Source organism: Diadema antillarum, unplaced genomic scaffold (genome assembly GCF_040938485.1).
Source record: "Diadema antillarum isolate AM-2024a unplaced genomic scaffold, OU_Dant_1.0 seq00000731_RagTag, whole genome shotgun sequence".
NCBI classification, from domain to species: domain Eukaryota; kingdom Metazoa; phylum Echinodermata; class Echinoidea; order Diadematoida; family Diadematidae; genus Diadema; species Diadema antillarum.
The window spans coordinates 254,563-282,390 of NW_027271632.1; the positions used below are offsets into that span (position 1 = coordinate 254,563).

A 27,828-nucleotide genomic window follows, 5' to 3' on the forward strand; every position below is an offset into this window, starting at 1 on the left:
TTCTCGAAATTTCATTTCTTGATTTGTCGTTGACTTGAAATTTTGTGTACATTATTTTTGTAATGTAAAATATATTCGACATTGGATAGAAACCGTCCTGTTAGTTGTTTACAATCAAGTTTACAACAGAGTCCATGCACTGATGGCTTACGCTAAGACTAGGGATTCGTGCTTGGTATGGTACGAGCATGCATGCAGATCAGCGGCGCGGCGGCAGCAGGAAGGTGGACACTGAATGCGATACACAGTGTAATGTACTTGTAAATGTACGTGTACTAGTAGTACCGGTAGTATCTATAGTACACTTTTGTATTACTGAGTACATTGTATGTAGCTGTTTTGATCCATAGCTTGGCCGTAGCTAGCTGTCGAGGTCGTCTCAGTGCACCGCACCGTATCACGCGCACTAGTCTCACAGTTGACGTACATGTACATCACCGCAGTTACTGTGCGAAGATTGGAAAACTCGATGGTCACAGTTCAACAAGGCTGACAACATCAACGATCTACGAAAGAGGAACGTGCACAATTGCCGAGGAACGTTTGTTGTAACCGAAACTTGTCCTTATCCTTCTAACGTTACATATCATTTCATTAACTCGGGCTTCATGTCTAAAGGCGCTGCTTACAGGCCATACAGGTGACGTTGTCGTTTTCCCATCATGTCGTATCATGTCTTTCGTCATTCGGCGCGGTTGTATTTTGCGCTGAGCCAACCAGCCGCGAAGCACATCCAACTCGCACGTCACGTTCCATCGGCCGTGGACGTGGTGGGGGCCGGGGTGAGCCGCCGGAGATACCGCGCCTGTCGGGATGTGTATGGGTTTCGTGCCGCCGCTTGGAAGCCCAACAATCTTGGTGGTCTGCAGCACCAAGAGGGAGAAAATGAGGTGTCCAGCACCTCTTCCCCGACTATAGGTAACATTACATTACAGTACGGGGGGGGGGGGGGGGGGCATTGATTTCATGAAGCATTTTGTCAGATATTTTTCTGACAAACTGTAAAGCTACTAAAATCCTTGCATCTGATTGGCTGAGTCTGTGAGAGCAAATTTGTCCGACAAGTTTGTCGGACGTTACCGGACAAAACACTTCATGAAATGCCCCCCTGGCAGGTGGTGGCGGAGATCTCTCTTTTGAGTATGAACTTAAAACATGTAATTGATTCTTGTGCAGTTTAGTAAAGTCACTGTTCCTTAATTCCCACTAGGATACTCCTTAAACTTTTAGTTTACTCACACACGAGTAGTCGAGTGCGATACAGGGTGTCCCAAATAAAAATGACGCACGACACACCCAAAATGAAATTTTTACACTGCACTCATGTTACAATGAACATGATTATAACGAAATTCTGGTTGCAATGAAGTAAAAATTAAAGCTGCAACATTAGCTGATCTATTTAGACCCCTTCTATGGGTTTTTTTTTGGGGGGTATTTATTTAATTTGTTTGATCATATAAATCAATATAACGAAATTTCATTATATAAAGGAAAGAAAACTGTTGGTCCCATGCAAGGACTGATATTCGATAATGGGAGTCCATTGTAACAAATTTTGGAAAGATTTTGGAAAAAGATCCTTTGGGGACAGCCACCCCAGTCATACTACCTGCTAGTGATAGTAGGAACCTAGCTGTAATGGGCTGCCCTACCTGCCCTTAATTGTTCGCTTTATACGCGCACATATATTTGGCATAGTAAATTGGAGTAGAGTTTTGTGTGGCTGCCCTCAAGGGAATGCGTGCCAAATTTGCATAGTATGGATACTGTTGGGTAGAAATTTTTACTGTACGTCAGTTTTTACATACAATGTATTTTGCTCTAGACTCTGCTTTTGGCTAGCTTGAATTCTAGAACCCGCAAAATATATCTTCACAATTTTTTTCTGCACATTCTGAATGGGTTCATCAGTGGCTCCTCCCTGGTTCGACTTTACGTTTGTGTGTGTGTGTGTGTGTGTGAGAGAGAGAGAGAGTATGATGTGCATGTGCCCTAGTATTCATTTTAGTGCATGTGTGTGTGTGTGTGTGAGTGGGTGTGTGTGTGCGTGCATTACCAGAAAGTACTTGGTTTCTGTGCAGGCTGTTTATTTGAATGGTTCAGGCAGCATGACTTTTCTCTGAATGGATAAAAACACACGAGTACATAAAATCACTTGTGCAGTGCAAATTCAAAAACCTGCAAATGTGTTTTTTAGCCACTCAAGAGACTTCAATACATCAGAAAGTTCCTTCTATCTTGAAGTGAAGAAAAACCAAGTTGCTTTAGCTTGTTAGATATTCTAAAAGTGTTTTTTAAAGAGCTTAATGAAATATGATATACTGCCTCAATTGAAGTTTGATGCCAGACTTATCATTGGTTTCTTGACCTGTGAAGGTGTTCCTGTAATGTTAATGCATGCAAAACTCTTTCTATACTTTCTAGAGGTCTTTTGCTTGGATTGTGGAAATGTTGCACACACAATGCATTACCAGTATAAAATAATTAATGTACTATACTGCTTTATCATCTGTCTAGATGCAGCAGTGATCCAGAACAGAATTAGCAATGCCAACCTCCTGCGCCTGGTTTCAGCTTACAGAGAACATGGACACAAAAGAGCCACCTTGGACCCACTGGGTTTACAGACAGCCAGGTACTGATCTTATGCTGTCATAAATGATCACTAAACTAGAGTTTTAATGCCTCTGTGCAGTTTCCCATGAATGCTTGGAACATTTGATATGTTGACATTTCATATATACTTTTAATAAAAATTTCTTTGACATCCATTGGTCAAGTTTATGTGTAACTCTTGCTGATAGTAGTTCAAAGAGTAAAAATTCTTGATAAACCCTGAAGAATCAGAACTTTGTGGTGATCTTTGAAGGTTCGAGTGAAGAGTTTGTTCAGGTATAGATTGTCTTCTGGATCTTTTACAGCCCATGTTTAGAAAAACAAAATATGATAGTATTTTGATAGCCAGGACTAGAAATTCATGATTGTTCAGAAGCCCAGGGCAACTGAAAGCTAGCATTTGGCAGCACATATATTTTGATTGCCCCATGATGTTACCTGTGGCACTTTGACCAATTCACAATTGGTTTGTCAAATTAAAAAACAAAAGTAGTAACAGGTACCAGGTATATTTTTATGCCTCCGCAACGAAGTGGCCGGAGGCATTATGTTTTCGGGTCGTCCGTCCGTCCGTCCGTCGTAGCGTCCGTACGTCCGTCCGTCCCGTTTCGTTTTTGTCGATATCTCAAGAACTGTGTGGTGGTTTTACATCAAACTTGGTATGAGGGTATATCCTTGGGGGATAATACTTTGTGTGGATTTTAGGGTTACAGGGTCAAAGGTCAAAGGTCACAGATTATTTTGTGAAAAAAAAAATTGAAATTTCATGTTTTTCTCCATATCTCGCAAATGGTTCAAGGTATCTTCATGGAACTTAGTATATACGCTTGTACCGATGGGCAGTGATTATCTAGGGAAGTTGGGGGTCATGGGTCAAAGGTCAGGGGGTCAAAGGTCAAGGTCAACTCCTCAAAATATCACTACTTTCCTTAAAATGCAATATGCCTGAAGGTTTTTTTTTTTTAAACTTGATGTATGGCATGTATTACCCAATATATATTTTGGGGGAAGTTTCTCGCCAAAAGGTCAAAGGTCAAAAGGTAAACTAAAGGTCGAGTGAAAGTGCTAAATTGCACTTTTTCCTCCATATCTCGAAAGTAACTCAAGGTATCATCATGAAACTTACATAATTATGCATGTTCAACCTAACAGTGATTCTCTTTGGAACTGTGAGGTCAAAGGTCAAAGGCCAGGTTTAGATAATGCTATTTTCCCATTTGATACTGAAATTATACTTTTTCTCAATACCTTGAAAATTACTCAATGCATAAACTTATAAAAGGGTCAAAAGTCAAGTAAAAATCATCAGTTCCCCAAATACCTGCACTCTGACATTTTAATCATTCATCCAATTGAACCTAGTTCTAGGAAAGTGAACATTCAGCACATTTGTGTCAAACCTGTCATTTTAATATTTTGCCAATTGTGTGAAACTGTCATCACACATTGTCAAGACATTGTACTATAGACCTATTAGGAGAACCATGCATTATGGCGGAGGCATATCAGTAGCCGTAGCGATATATCTAGTTATTCCATATTTTTTATGCCTCCGCCACGAAGTGGTGCCGGAGGCATTATGTTTTCGGGTTGTCCGTCCGTCAGTATGTACGTCCGTACGTCCGTACGTCCGTCCGCTTTCGTTTAACTTGAGTAATATTGACTTGAATTCTACCAAACTTGGTCCAAGTATGAAGTATGGTGGGGCAATTAGTTGATTAGATTTTGGGTGAAATCCGCCAAAGGTCAAAGGTCAAAGGTCAAGGTCAAATCATGAAATTGTATCCGTTTACGTGATAACTCAAGACTGGATCGGGCAAATTTCACCAAACTTTGTCGGAGGATGATGTATGATGGGACAATTACTTGATTAGTTTTTTAGTGAAATCGGACTGAGGTCAAAGGTCAAAGATCAAGGTCAAATCCTGAAATTTATCTGTTTACGTGATAACTCAAAACTGGATGAAGCAGCTTTCACCAAACTTGGTCCAAAGATGATGTATGATGGGACAATTAGTTAAGTAGATTTTAGTGACATTGGCAAGAGGTCAAAGGTCAAAAGGTCAAGGTCAAATGCTAAAAATGTTGCTATTCCCCCAATATCTATGCAATGCCCGAAGGTATTTTCTTGAAACTTGGTGTAGATATGTACTTCTGCATAAAGATTCTCCAGAGAGAGTTTCATGTCATAAGGTCAAAGGTCAAAAGGTCAAAGGTTAGGTGAAAATGTAGTATCACTTTTCTCACAAATGGTTCAATGTATCTTCATGGAACTTGGTACATACGCATGTACTGACTGGCAGAGATTATCTAGGGAATTTAGGGGTCATAGGTCAATAGTCATGGGGTCAAAGGTCAAGGTCAACTCAATATTTTACTATTTCCCTCATACACTAGTATGCTTGCATTATTAGTTTTCAAATACATGCATTACCTAATGGAGATTCTCCAGGAAATTTCCAGCCAGAATGTCAAAGGTCAAAGGTTAAGGGTCAAAGGCCAGGTTTCAATGCCCCCCCCCCCCAAAAAAAAAAAAAAAAAAAAAAAATCTATTTTGTACTGTAATTACACTCTTTCTTCATACCTTGGAAATTACTCATGCATAAACTTATAAAAGGGTCCATCAGAATTCAAGTAAAAATTCTCAAATCCGCAAATATGTGTACCCTTCACTCTTCGACAATTATAGCAAACCCAGTTCAAGGAAAGTGAACATTCGAGTCATTTCTGACAAACCTGTCATACCACATGTATCAATATTTTGCCAGTTTAAATAAGTGAAACTGTCATGGGTCACACATTGTGAAGACATTGTACTATATGCCTATTGGGAGAATCATGCATTATGGCGGAGGCATCAGTCGCCATAGCGACATTTCTAGTTTCTTTATACAGAAGCACCTTGATGCATTGCAGTTAAACCCTCCATATTCCTTGGCATGATTGAATATAAAGTATATGTGCATGTCTGTATTTGATTGATTGAATGAAATGGTTGACTTTCAAATACATATGTCAAGCTTTGCACAATTGCTGGTTTGTTGCCTTGGTTGCAGCTGCACCTAAGGATTTTGGCAATCACGATTTTAGCTGCCAACTTTAGCAACAGGATTGTGGGAGAGAGGGCTTGTCAACCATTATTGTTTCCTATCTTTTCAGAGCTGTTCCTGAGTTGGACCCAAGCTTGTATGGTTTTTCAGCTAACGGCGGCGAAACATACAATGTAACAGGTACTGTATCTCAAACATACAATGTAACAGGTACTGTATCTTGAACATAAACATGATGCCCATCTTGATGATAATTGTCATAACAGTTGTATGAGAAGGCATAATTTGAGTGGGTTATTGTTTGCATGGTACTTGGTTGTGTTGTGAACTTGAATGTTGTGGAATCATTGAATCAGAATGAGGATATTATTCCAAAGACTTCACAATGTGTTAATTCCCCTTTCGTTTGCAACAGATGAAGTTGATCAGAAATCAGTTAAAGACCAGAAATCAACTGAAGAGAACCAATGCTGAAGGAGTTTTAGAACAAAATTTTCAAGAGTATGTCTTCTTTTTTTAAAATTAGATGGCATTCTGATTTTAATATTTTCATTGTTGCAGGTATATTGAACATTGGAAAGGAAACAGCAACACTCCAAGAAATTCTTGATCACCTTGAAAAGACATACTGTGGCACTTTGGCTGTAGAATATTCTCACTTACTGGTAAGCACTATTCTGTGTTTGAGTGTTTCTTTTGAAGAACAGAGTAGAACACTGAATGATTGCCATATTGTGTATGTTAAGCGTGGTGAGTCATGTGCTTAAATCTTAAGTCACAGTTTTCACCCTTTATCTTGTAATGATTTTGGCTTACGCAGGTTTTGATAGGCCTAACAGTTGCCTCACTGTAATTGGGTTGTTTTATGCCTTGGGTAGGAAATGTTACTGTTGGCATTATTTTATGCCTTTGAAAAGCTTTTTGTCTTTACTTCCATGAACATTGTGACAATCATAGTTTGAAATCATAAAGCCTCATATTGGGACACCGGGTAATGTACTGATAGAATAGAAACATCTCATTTACAGATCAAAATTATAAATCATATCTTTTGATGAATATTTCTTTGAAGGCCAAGTGGCAAGCAGTCAAGAACTTTTTGCATGATTAAAAATGATTAAATATGAAGAGCATCATGCTGTTAAAAAAAGAAATGTATACAGTGCACTCCCGTTATAATGGACACGGTTATAACAAAATTCCAGGTACAGTGAGGTAATAATTCAGACTGCAACATTATCTGTTGTATTTTTTTATTGTTTATTTGATCTATTATAACAAAATTTTTGATATAACGAAAGAAAATTGCTAGTCCTGAGGACTTCGTTATTATGGGAGTCCACAGTATCTGCATTTATATAGAGCAACCACTACTTGGTAATAGGTAGAAAGATACATATTGAAAGATGTCTCATAATGGAATCTGCACTTATGGTACTCAAGAATTTTTTCTTCCCAATCTGCACTATAAAGTCTTGAAAAAATACTGAGTTTATTCTTTAATGTGAGGCAATGGCATATGGAGACTGTTCGCATACTCTAAATGCTGATCATTCTGTTGAAACAGACGAGTGAAGAAAAGGAATGGTTTGCTGATGAAGTGGAGCAGAGTGTACAGTGGACTGTGCCAAATGATACCAAGCAGAAAATAGCACAGAGTATGGCTGAAGCTCAGGTATGTTTTTTAGTGCATTTATTGTTCATTGTTCAAATAAAATAAACACTAATTTTTAATAAACTGCAATTGGAAGGCCATATATATGAGGGCATTCATGCCATGTGTTTTTATGAAATGTTGTCTTCGACTGGTAAGTGTCTTAAACATTTTGAATAGCTATAACGTGTATTGCTATCAGCAGTATATGTTACGGGCCATAGAACGTAAAGTTGAAACTTGTATGTTTGCAAAGCGAAAATAAAAACAGCACTATATATAATGTATGTCGTATTATTGAAGCAAACATAGTAATGTTTGTATGAAATTCAGGAAGATTTGTATGCAATTTTTCAAGTTTGCTGAGGGTGTGTCACCTCACCCGGTGAATTTCTATTCACTGTGCACATAAAATGTGTTCACTTCCAGGCGTTTGATCAGTTCTTGACCATAAAGTTTGCGACTGTGAAGAGATACGGAGGAGAAGGAGCAGAGAGTATGATGGCATTCTTTCATCAGCTTTTCTCTCAGGCTGTCGAAGGTGAGAAAAAGGAAAGTGTTTTATGTTCAAATGTCATGAATAAAAAGAAAACATCTCTGTGTACATTTAATGTATCTGTGTTTCCATGTAGCTTATAGTGTTACTAGCTCCAGAATCAGGCATATTGGTAAGCGTAAGGACTCAAAAACTATTTGCTGATACATTGTATGGAGAGAAGCTTCCAAAGAATTAAAATGAGGAAAAAAAATAAAGAATTCTCTACTGTGATATTTTCAGATATTCAATCACTACAAATGCTAAAACTTCACACAGGAGGTTTATTAGGGTAAAGACAGCTTGCTAGGAACATAGAGTCTGTTATCTTGAAACACTGTTCAACCTCCTAAATTGTTTCAAGTCAGTTGTGAGAATATCTTCTTCATGTTTCAGTGTTAGCTGATTTTGTCTCAGGTCCATGATAATTTGTTATTCGGTTTGTGTGTTTGTCTCTTAACATTGGTGGTAATAGGAGCACTAGTATGTTTCCAACACATTTCATGCAATGTTAACTTACTCTCGTAAAAGCTTTCCATAATTATTTCTGATAGCTAACCTCTGTGATGATGGAATCAAAACTCTTGAGTTCCAGTTTTGCCCAGAACGTAGGTATCGTATTCGCCGGCGATAAGGCGGCTGCACCAGATAAGCTGCATTCCAACTTTGGTGATGAAAAGCAGAAAAAAAAAGTTGAAGGGGTTTTGTTCTGATCAATATTTCTCTGCATTATGTTCATGAGAAATTTTTTAAATTTTCCATCTTTCCAAGGCCTTTCTAATATGTTTGTTTTTCTGGTTGATGCAAACTTTGTGTCAGGATTTTGAATGATATTTCTGTGTGTACGACTCTAATATGAGGAATAACTGAGTGTGTGTACACTCACACACACACACACACACACACACACATACACTATTAAATAGCAGATTATTGCAGAGATAGTGCTGTTGTGTGATATGTGCAGGATTGTAATCACCGTAGTGGTTATGCACACCATCATGCAGTGTCTCTGTGCTTTCTTTTTATACTTTGGAAAGACAATAGTTTGCTTGTATCGGCCTGTAGGCCTCACCCCGACTTTACTGCTTTATTTTTGTGAAAAATAGTGCGGCCATGTCACCGGTGAATACAGTACATCCTTCTCAACAAGATATCTTATTCATAACATCCATCTTGACCCAGGTATATGAATCTTTATTGGGTAAGGTTGTGATAATCATGATGGCTGGCCCTGTGGAAGACTATAGATTGTAAACACTATGATAAGGTTTCTCCTTGGTCAGTCAGATAATATTATCACCATTTGACCATGACCAATCTCTGTACAGATGGAGTGGAAGATGTCATTCTTGCAATGGCCCACAGAGGGCGCTTGAACCTGCTGATGGGACCACTGGGATTTCCCCCCACTGTTCTCTTGAAGAAGCTGAAAGGGAGGCCTGAGTTTGCCCCTGGTATGCAGTGCAGTGGAGATATACCTACCCACCTGTGTAAGTGATTTTTGTAGGTTTTTTCGTCTCGTACCATAGTATTTCATTTGATTATTAAACTCTTTACTTGATCTGTGCAGACTGTTTTTGTATGTCATTTAAGAAATTAGGAATTTGACTGTCTTGTTAAGATTTATCACTGCTATTGTTATTGATGGGTTCATTTTGAAGTTATTGATTACAGTGAGGATCAATTTTTTTCATCCACTTATTTGATGGGATTACAAGAATAGCTAGAAACTACGTCATTCCTTTGTCTTTTGAAGGAAAATGTTATGTCTGCTATAGTTGTAACTTTGTGACCACAATCATGTGTTTTTTTGACTTTGCCTTTTCATGTCAATGAAATAATGTGAGGTTCATGCAAAAAAAAGAAAATCAAAGTAGGTCTCATTTTGAAAAAAAAAATGGACCTGTGAAATGATAGTAAAACCCCATTTACTTGCAGAAGACTTCTGAAGAAAAAAAGAAAAAGAAGGGACATTGTGGCTTCTGTAAAAATAAGAGGAAGAATCGTTGCAATGTTGTGGTGTAAATTACCAGAAGATACCCGTATTGTATTTTTAATGAACACATCTCTTAAACTGTTCTTTGGTTCTACTACTCTGGTCTTTCTACTCTGCTTCAGTTGAAGATGACTACATGTAAACTACTTTTTCTATGCTGAAAAGAATTGAAATTACTACTCTGCTCAGTATGCATTATAACTGAATAATATGGCATGTAATATCCAGAAGTCTGTATCAATAATATGCAAAGATATAAAAGTAAACCCTCCCCAAACTTCTTTTTCTTTCTCTTTTTTTTTTCTTTTTTTTTTTTCTTAAGAATATGGGCCAACTAAGCTTGTTAAGTTCTCAAAACTGTATACTTATTGCTATGGTAATTTGCAGTGATGATATGAACGCAAGATCCCTCTGAGGGCATTAAATCAAATCATGACATCCGTTAAGCAGCATCGTATGACTTAGTTATTGCCCACTCCCAGGAAATGCTCGATAGTAGTCATTCAATCAATGTGCTGTGATATTTTTAATCTGTGAGTATCATTTTGTGTTTGCCTCCTTCAACACCTCAGTTATGAATGCATCTTGTATTTACGTATTTGCTTTGTTTTATGCCAGCAAGACATGACATGTTCTGGTTTCTTTGCGCTCAATTCTTCATGTCTTTATTTTCTTGGTGGTTTGGTGACTGTAAATTGTACCAGAAAGTAATGATGCAATTTCATCACACTTCCAAGAGAGGATTAGTTTCAGTTGCTTTTTAGACAAGTTTCTGAAACACAACTCTTATATTATTGAAATTTGTTTCTATTACAAGGTGCTATTGTGGTAACATGCTCCATGAAGCATGGCTGTGAATTTAGGAATATATTGCTGTCTGATCCACTGATAGAGCAAAATCCCTAAAGGCAATACTTTAATGATTGACAAACGAAAAACATCTCAGTCATTTACATCCAATAATAGGGGAGTTTCCACAACACTTTCTTATGAAAATACAGAGTTAGTCAATCTCTGGAATTATTTCCTATAGTAGGAGGTCCTTCTAAGTCATGATGTCCTAAAAAATTTTTCCCAAAATGTTTACATCTTATGTTATGGAGAGGAGAAAATGGGCAAAAATGTGATTGGATTGGTACATGGGGTCTTCCTTAAGCTACCCCATACAGGCTGTTAGGCATGCCTGTTCTTCTCTTCTCACTCAAACTTTAATGAATTTTGTCACCCAGCCTGCAAATTTGGAATAAAAGTCAGCATAGCTCAAAATTTAATGTGGGACAGAACAGTCAGAGTGTGATTAGTCACATAATCATTTCAGGTACCTCAGACTTTTTTAATCTTTTAATTGCACAGTGTTGTTTAAACCAGCTCTGTATTCCAAGTGCATTGTACTATGATATACAAACAAGGCAAAATATGCTGCTTCCTGTCAAGCGACATAGAGCATTGACATTGCCATTTTATATAGGAATTTTAATACAAAGGTTATACATCAGCTACATTGTCTCTTTTTTTAGATTTTAAATTGTGTGGATGAATGAGACATAAATGTGAAAACAATGTAATTTGACTGTTGACCTGGGTGATGGAGAAATATAGGGTGAGTGTAAATGCAACCCATTCCCTCTGTGGAATGGGTTGGCCTCAATCACAATGTGTTGTGTCATTGGTGTGTTCACACAGGGACGACAGTGGACCTGGATGTGGACGGCAAATCGCTCCATCTTTCTCTCATTCCTAATCCATCCCATCTAGAGGTATGACTCTGGATGCTGTGGAGTCGTTCTTTCTCAAAAACCTATACCAGTTGCCTAGTCAGTGACAGGCATGAAATTTCCTGAGGTGTTTTTTTTCCCCCTCAGTGCTCAATTCTATAGAAAAAATTCATTTAGTCTCAGAATTTTCTCCAAGAGCAAATTTAAGTTCAGTGTCAAAGGGCTTTTGTCTTTCTATTTGCTGTGCTAAACTGTAATGTGGTTTTGGAGTGGAAAAAAGTGTTTGTATGTGATAGCAGATATATATCTGATACATTTTTTTTCCCCCTATGGCCCAGATGTAAAACAACTGAAAAACATTCATCATCAAATTATATCTTATCACTTTTCATTATTGCATTTCAAAGTGCATCCATCACATGCTCTTGAAATTTCTTCATTTAATTGATTGCAATTTCATGTCCCTGTATTATAAAATTCAAGTTTTAGTAAAAACAATATTTGCAAGATGCCATTTTTAAAAAACTGTCTGAGTGACATCTGTGCTTGAAACTTATCTTATGTGTTCGAGCAATGATATCAATGAAAGAAATGTAAATACCTGGTGTTAAGTCAAATTTTCCAATTCATTAGAAAAAAAAAGGTGCCAACTGAACTCTGATGTCTATGTCTTGCATATGAAACTCGATTGATATGTTTTGTTTATGAATAGTTAATGCTGACAAGGACGTGGTCAACTGACTTAGTAGCACAATCAGAAAAAGGCAAAGTAAATGTCGTTGTCCTGAAGTAATGATATTTGGGCAAATGCTCACTTGAAAATCATGGCATTGTTGGTCCATGTCCCAATCTGGCAGAGTTAAATCCTGAGGTTATGATATTTGGTTTGATTATGCCCTTGTGTGAGTTAAACAAAATTGTCACAGCAATGAATCTCCACCTTCGGTAAAAAAATGTGATTTGTAAGGTACTTTAGTGGAGAAAAGATATATAGCATTAGATTATTCTCTTTTATTATGATTGTTTATTTTGAGCAGTCAACTAGTGACTGGTGAAAATTTCACTTCGTGAAGTAAAAGCACATGTCAAATATGTGCCAAATGTTAATTTTGATCATGAGAGTTTGATTGATTACTTTTTTATGTCATTAGTGTGTTTATCTTACACTTTTTTGGAGGTATGGGTTTACCAAGGTACATGTACTTGGATGAGACAGTGGGAACGTATATTTGTTCCTGTCACAGATTCATGTGTGGGCAAAATCCTGCAAATTCCGAAAACATATGAGTCATGAATATTGTGTATTAACACTTGTGTAATGATTTGTAAAAGGAATGTGAAACTTGCATTATGATACATGAAATGCCATTGTCCTCATATTTCGTGCTGCAGAAATGCACATGGACATAATGTATTTGAAGCCAAGCTTTAATATGTGGCCACAGTTCAGTGTTTGTTTTATTCCACCCCTTGTTGATCATCTGTGTGTTTCAGTCACTATCTCATTTCACATCATATTCTTGTGCTAGAGTACAGTTCTTGCCTAGTTCATGCATTACCGTGGAATCATATAGTTCATAGAGTCATCATTAAAAACAAAAACAAAAATCAGTTTACACCACTGGTATATTCTAAAGCACTGACAATCCAGCAAATGAATATGACCTGTCTGGAGTAGAGAGAAGACAGTTTGTGGTACTGCTACACACATTGAAGCATACTTCATCTGTATATTCCAATCCATTTACTGTTGTTTTCAATAACGTCACATGAAGTTAGCCTATGAATGATTCAGACTGCAAAGAGACAAAAGTTTAGCAGTGGCTGATCCAGAGTTGTGTCCTTTCACACGCAGGCCAACATTCCGGTTGGCATCGGCAAAGCGAGAGCAAGGCAACAGACCAAGCAGGAAGGAGACTACAGGCCAGAGGAGGACTCTATGAGTTGTATCGGGGACAAGGTCCTGAATGTCCTTCTCCATGGGGATGCAGCATTCGTAGCACAGGTAACATCTACTGTCTGTGATTTTTGCTTCATGCGGACAGCCAATTCCAGTCTTGTGAAATCTCATTGCATGATTTAGTTTCTGCTGATGTAAAAAGAGTCTTCACTTCACAATTGATAAATTATTTTATTGAAATGCATATCAAATATGTATAACATTTAATTTTCTTTTTCTCTTTCACCCACTAATCTCCATCCCCCCAAAAAACTTCTTGTCTTTTGTGTTGTCTTCAACAGTAGAGTCAGCTCATACATGTATAAGCATCACAATACCTAATGGTATGCATGATGCGATGCATGCATGTGCAAAGATGTGATGTAAAATTCTGTTTCTTTGAAACCCAACCTCAAGAAATGTGCACAAAAATTCTCAAGGGCAAAACATATTTCTTTCCAAAATTCTTGCATCATATAACTTTAATGAATAAAAAATGCAAAATTGTGATTAGTTATTGATGGCATGCACAATATTGGGAAGGGGGTTGGACATATATGTATAAAAATCATCAGTGATGATTGAAATAGGTGGTTAGCATTCTTGGTATACTTACCACCAAGAGAGCTGTGATGCATGCTCCATTAGAACAGGTTTTTTTTTTTTCTTCTTCTTCTTCTTCTTTTCAAATTGTCATTTTGAGCCATCTGTGCAATCATGTGATCTTCCTGCAGGGAGTCATAGCTGAATGCTTTGCCATGGCCAATTTACCTCACTTCACTGTGGGTGGGTCTGTCCACCTCATCATCAACAATCAGCTGGGATTTACTACTCCAGGAGAGCGAGGGCGCTCTTCGCCATATGTCAGCGACATTGCCAAAATGAATGGGAACCCTGTCATTCATGTGAATGGGGAGGATCCAGAGGTACAGTACACTATGTTGCAGTCGGTGGCAGAAGGAATGTCACAAAATATTTTTAAATGTGAAATTAAGTGCAAAGTTTTTGATGTATTTTTTCAGGTGTGATTTCATTTCATGTTGGAAATGGAAATCAGATGTTATTGCCAATTACAGTCAGCTAGTACCTGAAATATTCAATTTACTTGCTGTCTGTTGTTTAAGTCAGGCCCATCAAAGAGTGAAGTAGTGGAGTTCCATCTTTAATCTTGTCAAATCAAAGCAGAAATATGCTTCCGCACGGACCTGGGGAAGAACAGTCTCCGGACTGAAGTATGTTGCCGTGCTTAAATAAATGAATGAAATGATATGAAATGAAATGAAGATGGAATCAAATTTACCCGTTTTGATTCAGGTGATTCTCAAACTGATCTGCGTTATTTATAACTAAATATGGAATCTCTACATCTTCCGTATTTTTGGTTCAATTCTCCTCAACTTCATTTAGTGCTTCAAACATGGTATGATCCAGGATAAAGAATATGATATCTGTATGTTTGTATCTCAAATGTTGGTATGGAGGAGTCAGCAGTAAGCCAAAAACCTTTGAAGTGGCTGGTCTGTGAATCAGATAATAGTAATAATTGATAGTAATAATCATAGTGACTATATATTTGCAAATTGCACATGTCTGCTGAAGGAGACACTCATAATGCTAACACAAAGAAACATTAAACATAAGTAATTATAAACACACTATCAGCAGCATATTATTGGTAGTCATATTATCATTTGTAGTCAATCTCCCACCCCTACCAGGCTGTTTTGAAAGCCTGTCGGCTAGCTGTTAGCTACCGGCAGCGATTCCGGAAGGATGTCCTCGTAGATCTGATGTGCTTCCGGAAGCTTGGTCACAATGAGCTGGATGATCCGTCCTTCACGCAGCCAATCATGTACGAGGCCATCAGGAGTCGGCAAAGCATCCCTGACAACTACATCAAAAGAGCCACAGTGAGTTATGGTGTGACATGATAGAAGCCTTGCAGCCAGCAAGACATTCTTGCTTTATTTAAGAAGTTTTGATGTTATTCAGGAGGAATTTTCTCCTTAACCCTCCACCCCCCCTCCCCCTGAAATTGTAGAGTTCATGTAGTATAGGATGCTATTAGTAATCATGCAAAAACTTACAAAACATTGTTTTCTTTTGTTTTTTCTAGTGTGAAAACCTCCTGTCATGAAAAGTTAACAATCTGATAGTGATTAAATGATGTTGAGTGAAACAATACTGATAAGAAGTTAATAGGAAGAGGTAAAACTGTGGACCCTTATTCTGGTTATGAAATGTGAAGATGATAAAGATGTTAATGAAAATGCTTGCTATGGAAATGATGAAGTTATTAAATTAGAAAAAAAAAACTTGAAATGATGTCGGGATTAGAACAGAGGTAAAGTGTTTAAAGAGTTTTTCATGCAGGTTCTTGTTAATATAAACTGGTCTATAAATCTGTTTGATATGTATTTGGTTAAAAACATTTCAAGGTATTCTGCAATACTATTGAAGCATGAGCATGTTTTTTATGTTTGAACTTGCAGGGTGAGGGTGGGGTAGATCAAGAGGAAATCAAGAGGAATGTTGTCGACAAGATTCAGGAGTGGAACCAGTGTCTTGGGCAGGTGGATAAGACTGAAGACCACGCCTACCAGTCTATTCGCACAGGGCGCTGGGCATCCTGTGAGCCAGCCCCCTCCTATATAGAATCGTGGAATACAGGTAAATGGCTGGCTGGAAGGTGATGAAGATGTGAGGAGGAAAGATTGAGAGACCAAAAAACAAACTCCTCCTTCCCTCTCCCTTCCCCCGAAAACGCAACACCAAAAACCAACAATAAAAGCAAACAAGCTAACATACAAACTAAGAAAAGAAACTATAAGGAGATGTAAGTTTCATGTCAGCAATTATTTTTATGTGCCTTGTATGGTATGAAAATGTAGGAAACTGGAACATCTTATAAATGCAAATGTCATGTCATGTATTGTTAAACTACATACATTCTTTTTTTTTGTGTGTGTATGATAAATTATGTCCTCATTCTACACAAAACCTGATTTTAATTCTTGCAGGGAAAAATTGAAATTATCCCAAGGTGATGGATTTAGCAAGAGGTGTTTGAAGTGTTTTATGATAGAAAGTAGAAAGGCAAGATGACTTTAAAGGCAACATAAAACTTTTCATCAATCAGGTGTTCTGAATTTCTGTATCTCAGTAAAAGGAGGCTGAAAATCTGTGGTTAGAAGCCTCTTTTGACAGAAATATGTCAGCAAGACTTCCCTGCATCCTGCTACACGTACCACCAAGTTCATCTTGTGTCAGATAATAAGAAGAATGGCCTTTGAATACCTTATATAGAAATTTTATATTTAGAGCTTTTGCTTCATGATTCTGAAAGCTTCATTCATATTGGCATGATTGCTTGGAATGGTAACCAAATTCTCTGGTGTACAAACTTAGTGATACTTAATGGGACATGTGGAAAAGTGCAGCAGAGTGCTGATGTGCAGTGAATGTTTTCACACTTGTGGGTTAATGCACCAGAGAATTGTGTGTGGAGGATTTAGTCTAGTGGGATTTGGGGAAAATATGACTGTTAGAGGCATTTTTTAGTAAAAGTTGGGAACCGGTCTATTTTGTATAATTCAAGTACGCTAATTCCAAAAATTCCGGTTCCCAAGCGGAATTTTGAGTCTAAGAGCATCTAATTTGCATAAACAAAATGGCCACCAATTCATTGCTTTTTAAGGTGTTTCGATGATCTAATTTTCATAAAATCTCCCTAGACATGCAGAAAGAGTAATGATTTCAGAAATCAATGTGCAAAGACAATATCTAGGTCATCAATTGTTCATATCATTCACTTATATATGCAAATTAAGAAGTGAAATATGCAAATTAGGAGTTGCCGCTGATACAGCAGTGCATTACCGCATATATACGCACATGTATAGTACCTGCGTGTTCACTTCTGTTTTCAATCATTTTAGCAAGTTATTGGGCAAACAAAAAGTACATGGTGTCGCTAGAGTCGAATCAAAATTAATCAATTCAAAAGAATTGAATCACACTTATGCAAATATCTATGCAAATTGGTATACAAGAGGATACATAACTGGCAGGATTCTAGATTCTACAACGCATTGCCGCAATATATGGATCTGAATCATAATTCTGATGATAGTTATCATCTGTTGAATTTAATATCAAGTGGCAACTTTCATAAATCTCGTCATAATTTATGTGTTTTTTTTTTAAATCTATCTCTCCACCCACTCTGCAGGCTCAAGCAAAAAAAAAAAATTAAGAAAAATCCTGGTATCTCGGACAGTGTCGGAAACAGAAACGAAGGATGAACTTTGTAATTCTAGTCATCAACACCTTTATATTTTGGCTGAAAAGAAACATAATCTGAGTCGAAAAGTCTATTTCTCAATCGAGTTAAATTGATCTACATTCATGCAAGTTTTGCATCATCACATTGTTGCTAACATGCACACACTGCTGTACATCATAGGCCTGATTTGTGACATTTGCATCGAAATGTTCTGCTTTGCTTTTGCATGCACATGAAATCATCTCAAGGCAACTTTGCAGGATTGGAGCTAGATATATCAGTTGTACAGGCTGTAGACCAGTTCAAAACGTTCCCACCCATTGTCTACTGGTGAAGAAAGATCAGGTCTGGCACAGTGAGCAGGATTTTCTTCTTTTTTAAATCTTTTTTAATACAGGAGTATTGTCGTTGAACTTCTTCCGCGAGCGTTCAGTATACTTTTGTCGGTAAAATGACGGAACATATTTTGTGCCAAATGAGTTTGTGTGACGCATCTTTTGAATCAAATATAAGTTTATTCTTATAAAGACGATTGATAACAACCATGTTCTTGGAACCCTGTAGTTTTCTTCTCGTACAAGCAGCATCCTTGATGATTGTGAGTCATTGATCACTTGCTTTAATAGTCTGGCAGAAAAAGCACAACTCCAGTATCTACGGAAGAAGGCCTCTTTAAGGTAGCTATCGGATCGATGTTATCTCTCACAGGAACAACAGTAACTTCATATTCGCAAGGTGGTGGAAAACCCAGGTCCTCCATAAAAAGATCCATATCCTAATTCTTGGGCAGAAATTCAAATGAAACGTGGATATTCAAAAACTATACTTGATAAAGCATACAATGAGAGGCAAAATGGCGACCATTTACGTCTGATTTGAAGTGGAATCTTCTGTATGTAACATGGTTTCTAATGAGTATTCATTCTTCTTTAGTTCTTACAATCCACTGGTCCTTAGAGCTAGAGGCCTGTTTGCTAAGAGTGTATTTCTATGATCTGAATCACACCTGGTGAGATATATCATAAGTCAGACAGACAAGGGAGCGTGGTGTCCTCCAGTTAAGAATAAATTGAAATGCATCATACTTGGTGGTTATCACTGGCGGCATGTTATCCACGTATATTGAAAACAAAAACAAAAAGGAACAGGAAGGTGTAAACCCCTTATTTCGCAGATTGCATTGGCCGAGGCAATTTCAGAGTTCAAATTGTCTTGGAAGTTGACTAAGTTACATTCGTATAACAGATGTAGAAGGATCAAATATAGGTAGATGTGTGCCACACGTCTTTTTTTCCATTTCCTCTCCCTCACTGCTATTCTAACATCGTTATTTAAGTTTATCATGATAGGGCGCGGTCAGAGCGCGTGGCAAAAGATCGCAAATTTGAATATCGCGAAGTCTTCATGATCTTTTGTTGTCTGGTCACACTGGCAAGAGATCGAGAAGTTTGGCGAGGAGAGCATTATAAAATGAAATATCCCTAGCTGTAGTGGGAAGTTTCGCGGAAAGTTTACAGTCACACGCACTTGAAAAACTTCAAGATCTTAAAGATAGCGATCTCAAACTTTTCGATAATTTGCCAATTTGGCCGCGCCTTTTGAGATCTTGGAGATCGCGATCTTAAACTTCTTGATCTTTTGCCAGTGTGTGATCGCGGCTATTCTACAAGCTTATAACTTTCCAATGGATCTTTCTCCAGTCTTAAATATATATATATATATATATAGAGAGAGAGAGAGAGAGAGAGAGAGAGAGAGAGAGAGAGACTCACGGACTTACAACATAATTTTGTTTATTCGTTGGGGCATCAGTAATGTTTGTATGACATTAAAGGTATTTTTCGTCGACTTGCAAGAAAAAAAAAACGCTTCAAGAGAAAATAGAATAAAACCACCTATCCCATTTCAACTTATAGATGAATGTTTGCTATATATAATCATATGCAATCATTTATATGTATGATTACCATGCTCTGGTTAGCTGGGAAATAGAATTTCCGTGTTAATGCTACAGATTTGCATATTGGAACAATACAATAATGGATGTTGCATATATGAACAAAATGGCATTGATCAATGACATCCCCCCCCCCATAAAAAGTCATGATCCGTGAAGAGAGAGTTTCCATCAATTCGTTATGCGATTATCGATGTACTACAAATATTTTTCATGGAATTAACAATTTTATGGCAATATTGCAGCTATTTTGTATGTACACGTATTACGCAAATTAGATGTCAAAGTTCATTCGCTTGAAAAAGACCGGTTTTTTGTTTTGTTTTGTGTTTGTTTTGTTGTTTGTTTGTTTTTTTGCCCTAGCGCAATCACTATTGGTTAAGAATCGGGTTCCTAACTTGAATTCTTTAAAAAAAAAAAATCCAAAAGGAACTTTTTAGAGGATTTGAAAAAATAAAATTCTACTAGGTTATAGGCTATATTGAATGAACTGCATGCACATAAAACTCATGAAGCCTACGTATAATTTGCATATCAATTACCATATTTGCATTTATTTTGATACCACTGAGATGGGATTCTGGTTTTTATCTAACCCTCAAAACCTTAAAGTCTATATATCTACAGTGTTTTTAACTTCCCTCTCAAGAAAAAAAAATACAAAAAAATCTTCCATTGTTAATATATATTTATCTTCATATTTCAGTACTAATTTGCATACTAATTATGAAAGAAATATACTTTTTACCACCTGAGAAACGTTTATCCCTCAAGTTGTTAATTCCATTCTATGTACATAGATTTCAAATCACTTTTTTCCAGCTCGTTTACAAAAAAAAAAATCTAGAAAATGCGTGTCTGAAACTCACAATTTCTGTGGCTGGGCAGCCATTTTGTTTATGCAAATTAGATGGTCAAGATCGGTGAATTTCGCTTGGGAACCGAAGTTTTCCTAACTCTGTGAACCTTAAAGTCTACATATTATTTAGTGATTAACTTGCCTCTCAAGAAAAAAAATTGTAACAAAAACTCTTCCAGTGTTAGTATATATTTATCTGCATATTTCAGTACTAATTTGCATAATTATGAATAGAATATACTATTTACCATCTGAGAAACGTTTATCCTTCAAATTGCTACTTCTATTCTATGCACAAAATATCAAATCAGGTTTTTTTTCAGCTCGTTTGCAAAGAATTTCTAGAAAATGCGTGTCCGAAACTGACAATTTCTGTGGCTGGGCAGCCATTTTGTTTATGCAAATTAGATGGTCAAGATCGGTGAATTTCGCTTGGGAACCAGAGTTTTCCTAACCCTCAAAACCTTAAGGTTTACGTATTTAGTATTTAATTTGCCTCTCAATAAAGAAACAATGTCAAAACTACTCTTCCAGTTTTGATGCATATATATATATATATATATATGCATATTTCAGCCCTAATTTGCATAATTATGAATAAAATATACTATTTATCACCTGAGAAACGTTTATCCCTTAAATTGGTAATTCTATTCTCTGTACAAACATTTCAAATCACTTTTTTCCAGCTCGTTTGCAAAGAATTTCTAGAAAATGCGTATCTGAAACTGATAATTTCTGTGACTTGGCAGCCATTTTGTTTATGCAAATTAGATGGTCAAGATAGATGAATTTCGCTTGGGAACCGGATTTTTCGGACTCAGCATACTCAAATTAGGTGAAAGAGACCGGTTTCCAACTTTTACTCAAAAATGCCTCTAACACCATTTCAGAGACTCCAACCCAAAGCACCTTCTGATCTGGAGATTCTCCCGCCTGAAACCCCTAGCAAACGCTAGACTCCAAGTTGATGTGTGCGAAGCGCGAAGTTCCTAGGGTTCTTGATGCTCTCTGGTGCTATTAAAGGCTTTTTTTTTTCAACATACAAAAGCAATAAGTAAGAAATCCTTTCCAACGGGAGACACAGAGCCAGGGCGGGAGAAATTAAATCTCAAGCGGGAGAACGGGAGATTTTGCAAAAATTGGTTTTCGGCGGGAGATCTCCCGTCGAAAACGGGAGAGTTGGAGTCTCTGCCATTTTAGAGAGCCCTTTTTCAGAAATCCCACTAGACTAATTGTATTATATCTGTCTGTGTCATCATTTTTTGTTTCTTTGTTTCTTTGTTTTGGATGTTTTGTCTTGTTTTTTGTCAGTGTGGTCATTCTTCCTACATCAATGTGGGTTTATGGACAATGTGTATTTGTCTTTTGAACAGGCACCGATACAGAATTACTCAAGTTCATTGGAGCAAAGTCAGTGGAAGTGCCAGAGGGATTTGTGAGTATCATCACTGGGAAAAAAAGAAAGAAAAAAAAAAGCTCTCCTTTCCAAGTGAACACTGATGCACATTGTAATGATTCAGCAAAGACATGTCAATCATTATCTCAATTCTGGTATCAGTGAAATAGGTATTAAACTGGAGGTTCCCTTGTCATCAATATGATATCAAAATTGAAGTTGAAGTCACATGTGTACTTGATATCTTACATCATATTGATTAATGCAGGGCATTTCTGAAAAACAGTTGTTGAAATGTGCTCAGTGCATAATGTCTAATGAAAGTCATTTTGTATTTAAAGTTTGTAATATTACACCATTGAACAGTCATGAAGAGCAAATATCAACGGCTGTCTTGGTGTTTCATTAATGATATTTCAAATGTTAACCCCGCAGATCCCACACTCACACCTGAAGAAGACATTCGTGGATGCCAGACTTAAGAAGCTGGAGGATGGAGCTAGGATAGACTGGGCTACGGCGGAAAGTTTGGCCTTTGGGTCCCTCCTATACCAAGGTAGTATGATCAAATCATCATGATCTAAACAAAGCAATGCATATAAGTTTTGAGCAGACAAACCAGCTAATGATGTTACCAGGAGGTGTACAACTCTATGCCAGTTTGATTTGTTTACTGTAGGTATACTCCATACTGCTAGGATGGGATTCGACAGAAGTGACTACTATAGATCCCCATCCCCCCCCCCCCCCCCCCTTTGAACATGGTATAGTGCAATAAAGGTATGGTGGATAAAATTTAAAAAAAAGAAAGAAAGAGGAAAAACAGTCTCAAATGCATTCAGTACCTTGAGATGTAGTACGGTTAGCACACATTCAAGATAGTGACTCATTTCTGTATGTGGTTCGTGTTTCACTGATCTGTACGTGGTCAGCCTTCTTTGACTATTTTCAGATTTTGTTGGCAGGTTAAGGATTTGTAGGACTTGGCATCTGAAATCAGAAGCTCATATAAGCAGTTTGTGCCTCATTATTCCATTTCAACAGAATGATGGTGATTGAATAGTATGAAATATTGTTGGCGTGGTAACTGCAGTGTTTGTGTCATCTCATATGGTGTAAATTTTCTTCCCATTACAAGTATTTCAGCTGTCTGTAGATCAGAATAAGTATTGGTTTATGTAACCGCTCATTGACATCTTGTCCCAACAAACCGTCATTGTGGTTATCAATTTCTTTGCAGGGTTCAATGTGAGACTGAGTGGCCAGGATGTCGGGCGGGGCACGTTCAGCCACCGGCATGTGATGCTGGTGGACCAGGAGAATGATGACATGTACATCCCCCTCAACTACATCCACCAGCCCCATCAGGGCTTCATTGAGGTACGGCAGCAAGACCAAGTTACCCTCCAATGCATTATCATAGAAGATTGTAATGGATTCTCTGACACAATACAAGAAAATCAGAATAGTAACCAACTACATCTGCAGTCACTTGGACAGATATCCATTTACTTCTTTCAAGAGTAGTACCATTTCCAATTGTGGTTAATTGGGGCCCAATCTCATTTAAAAGATGTGTGTGTATAGGAGAGGGAATAACCGTGATTTATCCAAACTTAATAATGTTCTCCCATGGAAAATCCTCTCAATACCTTTTGCAAACACACCTCATCTTGAAGGTGATGGGTACAACCTAGTAGGAGTGATGATGGGACCCTTATTTGGGCCACTTTAATTACTAGCATCCCACCATAGAAGCAGTGGATGTTGCTGTTTTGCCAATCTTCTCCATTGTCTTACCTTAACTTATGTATTTCTTGTAGACAAGCATTTGTCAATATTCATATACAGATATCTGCACCTATTGCTGCTGTATACCTAGAAATGCATCTTTCAGTCATGTTCAGACGGAACAATTTCATATCTCTTTTTTTTTTTTGGGCCCCATATCTGTTTTGATTTGTTCATTTGTGTTTTTGTTCTAATGACTGGTTGTACACTTGTGTCTTTTTGTTCCCCTCTGTTCTTTCAGGTGGCAAATAGCCCCTTGTCTGAGGAAGCTGTGCTGGGCTTTGAGTATGGTATGAGCATCGAGAGCCCGCAGACACTGGTGATATGGGAGGCGCAGTTTGGGGACTTCTTTAATGCTGCTCAGACCATCATTGACACCTACGTCATGCCAGGAGAATGTGAGTTGGTTTGACCCTTTGTGTGCCTGTTGGCACAGAAATTAAATCCCTTAAAGAAACTCGAGTACACACTGTCCAAAGGCCCTGGCACATAAAGAGTTAAGGGAAGGAAGAGGGAGGGATGCTGATTGAACCAACTAGCTGCATCAGTGGGCTGTCTGATATCATTGAATTAGCATTGTTCTCAGGAGTTTGTATGTCAAGTGCATAATTGTATTTTTGAGTTGATTGTATCCAGTGTGGCCTCTTCACTGTAAAAAGGTGTTCACCAGATGGGAACAGCCATCATTATTATCACTTCAGCATTGTCAGGTAGCAGTACAAACCCCTAGTTGAAGAGATAAGTAGAAGGTAAAACATCTTGTGCCACAAGGCAGGATTAAACTTAGGCTCTCCAATGTAATCGTACAGAGCCTTGTTCAATTTTCAATAGTGCTCTGCTGTATACAATACTGGACTGGCTGACAAAAATGATGTGTGCGTGGTCTCATTTTTGTCTGTTTGTCTAAAATTTTGTTTCCATAGTGAAATGGCAGATGCAGAGTGGACTGGTCATGCTCCTACCCCATGGTTTTGATGGTGCGGGGCCGGAGCACTCCTCATGTCGTCTGGAGCGTTTTCTGCAGGCCTGTGACAGCAGCGACGAGCGTGTTGACGGAGAGAATGTCAACGTGCAGATCGCCAATCCTACCACACCAGCTCAGTACTTCCACCTTCTCAGAAGACAGGTAAAATCTCATTCACTCTCTCTCTCTCTTTTTTCATTGTCTTAATATGTAACATTACAAGGGAGAGATGTGTTTCGGTCATAGAATCAGAGATTTAAGAAGACTTCAGCTTCCCACGACTCATGCTGATATGTTTGCATTCTCACAAAAAATGATTTGGATGATCATAGCAAGATACTCTTTTATAAACAAAGAAATATAATGGCAAGTACCTCTTGCCTCATGTAGGGGGTTCCCCATTTCCATAAAGTTGCATAGCTATCTTGAGGCAAATGTATAGAATTTACCTGTGTACCGTGGTACCTACTTCTTTCCGTGATTATAATTGTAATCCAAAATGTGGAATGCTTGAAGCACTGATACTATCTCTGTTTCCATTAGATGGTTCGTAACTACCGCAAGCCTCTGATTGTTGCTGCACCAAAGATCCTCCTTCGCCTCCCAGCAGCCATGTCAGACCTGGGCGAAATGGGACCTGGAACCAGCTTTAAATCGGTCATTGATGACACAACCACAACCCCTCAAAGGTATATATGACTCACCATTGCCCTTAATGCGATTAAACTATTTTTAGTTACTAACCTCTGTTTATCAGTCCTTGCACTCTTGACTCTTGACAAAATGACATTGAGGTTACGTACTTAATAAAGGCACTTTTGTATTGATGTATTCAAGCTTACATGTAAAAATCTTGATAATAACCACCCTTACAGTAGTAAGCAACATTCTCTGAATTACAAAGTTGTTAGATGAAGACAATTGATTATGCCCAATCTTTACTGTGACTCGTAACTTTAACCAACAGCTCAATGGATTGAAGTCCAATGAAAGATTCATGCTCTATATCGAGTGACAAAACAAGAGGAGAGCAAAGAAACAGAAAAGCCTGGTGAATCAAATTCACCGAGTAAAAATACCGAGGTATGGTAGATGATAGATGATACCCTCTACACCAAATGGCACTTGACACAGTAAGTATTTTGAGTGACCGCCTGAGCCATTGCCAGAGATGAACATGCTTTTTCATTATTTCTCACTCTCACACAGCATCCAGAAGGTGATAATGTGTTGTGGCAAGCATTACTATGCTTTGGTCAAGGAGAGAGAAGCGAGGCAGGCCAATGACATGGCCATCATCAGGGTGGAGTCTCTGTGTCCGTTCCCAGCCGACGCCCTACAGAGCGCCCTCGCAAGATACACGGATGCAAAAGGTGAGGATGTTTGGTATCATCGCTCAGAATTGGTGTGAAATATACCAACTGGAGATCTAACATCTAAGATGACTTGTAGATGCAGCAGTTAGTCTGCTTAAGTTTACACCAGCTTACTAGCTGCAATCTTAATTGGCCATTATCATTTGGGGTATTGCTGGAATACCGACACATGGTCTTAGTTGCCAACTTTGCAGTGTGTTAGGCACCTCAGTCTACCACATGCATTCCATATTTTGCGGTCACAGAAAATAGTTGACTGTGTATTTAGAATATGGGGAATCAGTTTTCTTTTGTAATCGGTGTTATGGTTTTCTTTGTGAAATATGACCTCATTTTCCAATTTCTTCAAGCAGTGAAATGAACCAGAGGCTAAGACATGCACTACTGCCTTTGACGCCTTCTCATGATAGTTAAGTGATGAGCCTACTATCTCTTCCTCAACATAGAATCCCACAATATTAACTCATTGAAAATATCTTTTCATGTCACTCCCTTCAGTTTAAAAAAGAATCACTACAGAAGCTAGCAAAAGTCCTTACTGTGGCCAATGAAGAGATTGCAAGACTTTGTTGCTCAAAGGTTAATGATTTGCTTTCCAGGTTACCAGCTAGGGCTGCGAAGAGGGCTCTTCTATCTTGTCTGCACAGCCATGTTTGCTAAAGAAGAGAGGAGATTCATATTCATAATGCATTTCTGTGTCTGCACAAGGCGTGTAGTCAGTGCATGCTCTCTGCTGATCTTATTCAGTTCCATGATATGATCTTGTCATTACTTGAGATGTGTAACTTTGCATTTTGTCGATTTACGTTTTCTGTCGTTTCGTCTCCTGCTGCACAGAGTTCATCTGGAGCCAGGAGGAGCACAAAAACATGGGAGCCTGGTCCTTTGTGGCTCCCAGATTCGAGAACCTCGTGGGCCGCAGGGTGAGTGCTCTGTGTTTGGTTGCCAGTTGTATGTCATGGTCTCGCAAGCAGCGAGCCCATGTCAGTGCCGTCTGGTGACCCCCCCCCCCCCCCCCCCCCCACTTGCGAGAACTACATAGCAATGTACCTTCAATGCACACTTGGTGAAGTAGAGCAGTGTGCAAAGTTTCTCTGTAGCAACAACTTTACTCGTGCTCTAATAGGAAATATATGCAATGTAGCATTATATTAGAATTCATTCTTTATAAGTTATTGTCCATAGCATACATCTGCAACCCCTCCGATTTTCCACTGACATTTTTTTTCTTTTTTTGGATGAAAGCTTTCATACATGTTCATGAAATGTGCTGCTGCTGTTTCATTCAGCTTAGGTCGAGTTCAAAGCTGCCATAATGTAAAACGAGGAGTGTTTACGTGCATTTTAATTTCTCAAATTTCGCGAGAGCCAAGATTTTGCGAAATTAAAATGCACATGAAAGTTCTTGTCTACACTATACGCATTGAATGTTAGAGGCAACTCGCAAAAATTTCATGCCACGAAAATACCATGTTTTACAATACTCTAACTTAATACCATATCCTGTCCTTGCTGTAGTATTTCTATCTATTCTTTGCTCCATTTGTTCCTTGGCAGTTGGTCTATGCTGGACGAGATTTCCTTGGAGTTCCAGCGGTGGGAGCTGGTACACTCCACCAGGAGGAGGTCCAGGTAGTCATGGCACGGACATTTCAGATGTAGCTAGCTGCAGACTGCAATGGAAAA

At 38.1% G+C, this 27,828-nt stretch overlaps 1 protein-coding gene across 1 annotated transcript; it reads left to right on the plus strand.

Moving 5' to 3' along the window:
- The first annotated feature begins 662 nt into the window (after nt 1-662).
- LOC139738217 (2-oxoadipate dehydrogenase complex component E1-like) lies at nt 663-27,828 on the plus strand. The gene is made up of 21 exons (XM_071648872.1): nt 663-897; nt 2,521-2,638; nt 5,779-5,849; nt 6,231-6,334; nt 7,237-7,344; nt 7,753-7,864; nt 9,190-9,351; nt 11,541-11,614; nt 13,428-13,577; nt 14,246-14,437; nt 15,230-15,421; nt 16,004-16,181; nt 21,989-22,050; nt 22,447-22,567; nt 23,252-23,391; nt 24,044-24,200; nt 24,726-24,928; nt 25,310-25,455; nt 25,976-26,139; nt 26,980-27,065; nt 27,700-27,828. Exons 1-21 carry the CDS (start codon nt 663-665, stop codon nt 27,802-27,804), a joined length of 2,880 nt encoding a protein of 959 aa, XP_071504973.1. The 3' UTR covers nt 27,805-27,828.

Excerpts from the sequence above, each read along its gene's own strand:
- LOC139738217 (XM_071648872.1), top strand. The coding sequence starts at position 663 with ATGTCGTATCATGTCTTTCGTCATTCGGCGCGGTTGTATTTTGCGCTG. Across the intron at positions 15,422-16,003 it reads ACTACATCAAAAGAGCCACA|GGTGAGGGTGGGGTAGATCA; the intron begins GTGAGTTATGGT and ends TTGAACTTGCAG. Across the intron at positions 23,392-24,043 it reads CCCATCAGGGCTTCATTGAG|GTGGCAAATAGCCCCTTGTC; the intron begins GTACGGCAGCAA and ends CTGTTCTTTCAG.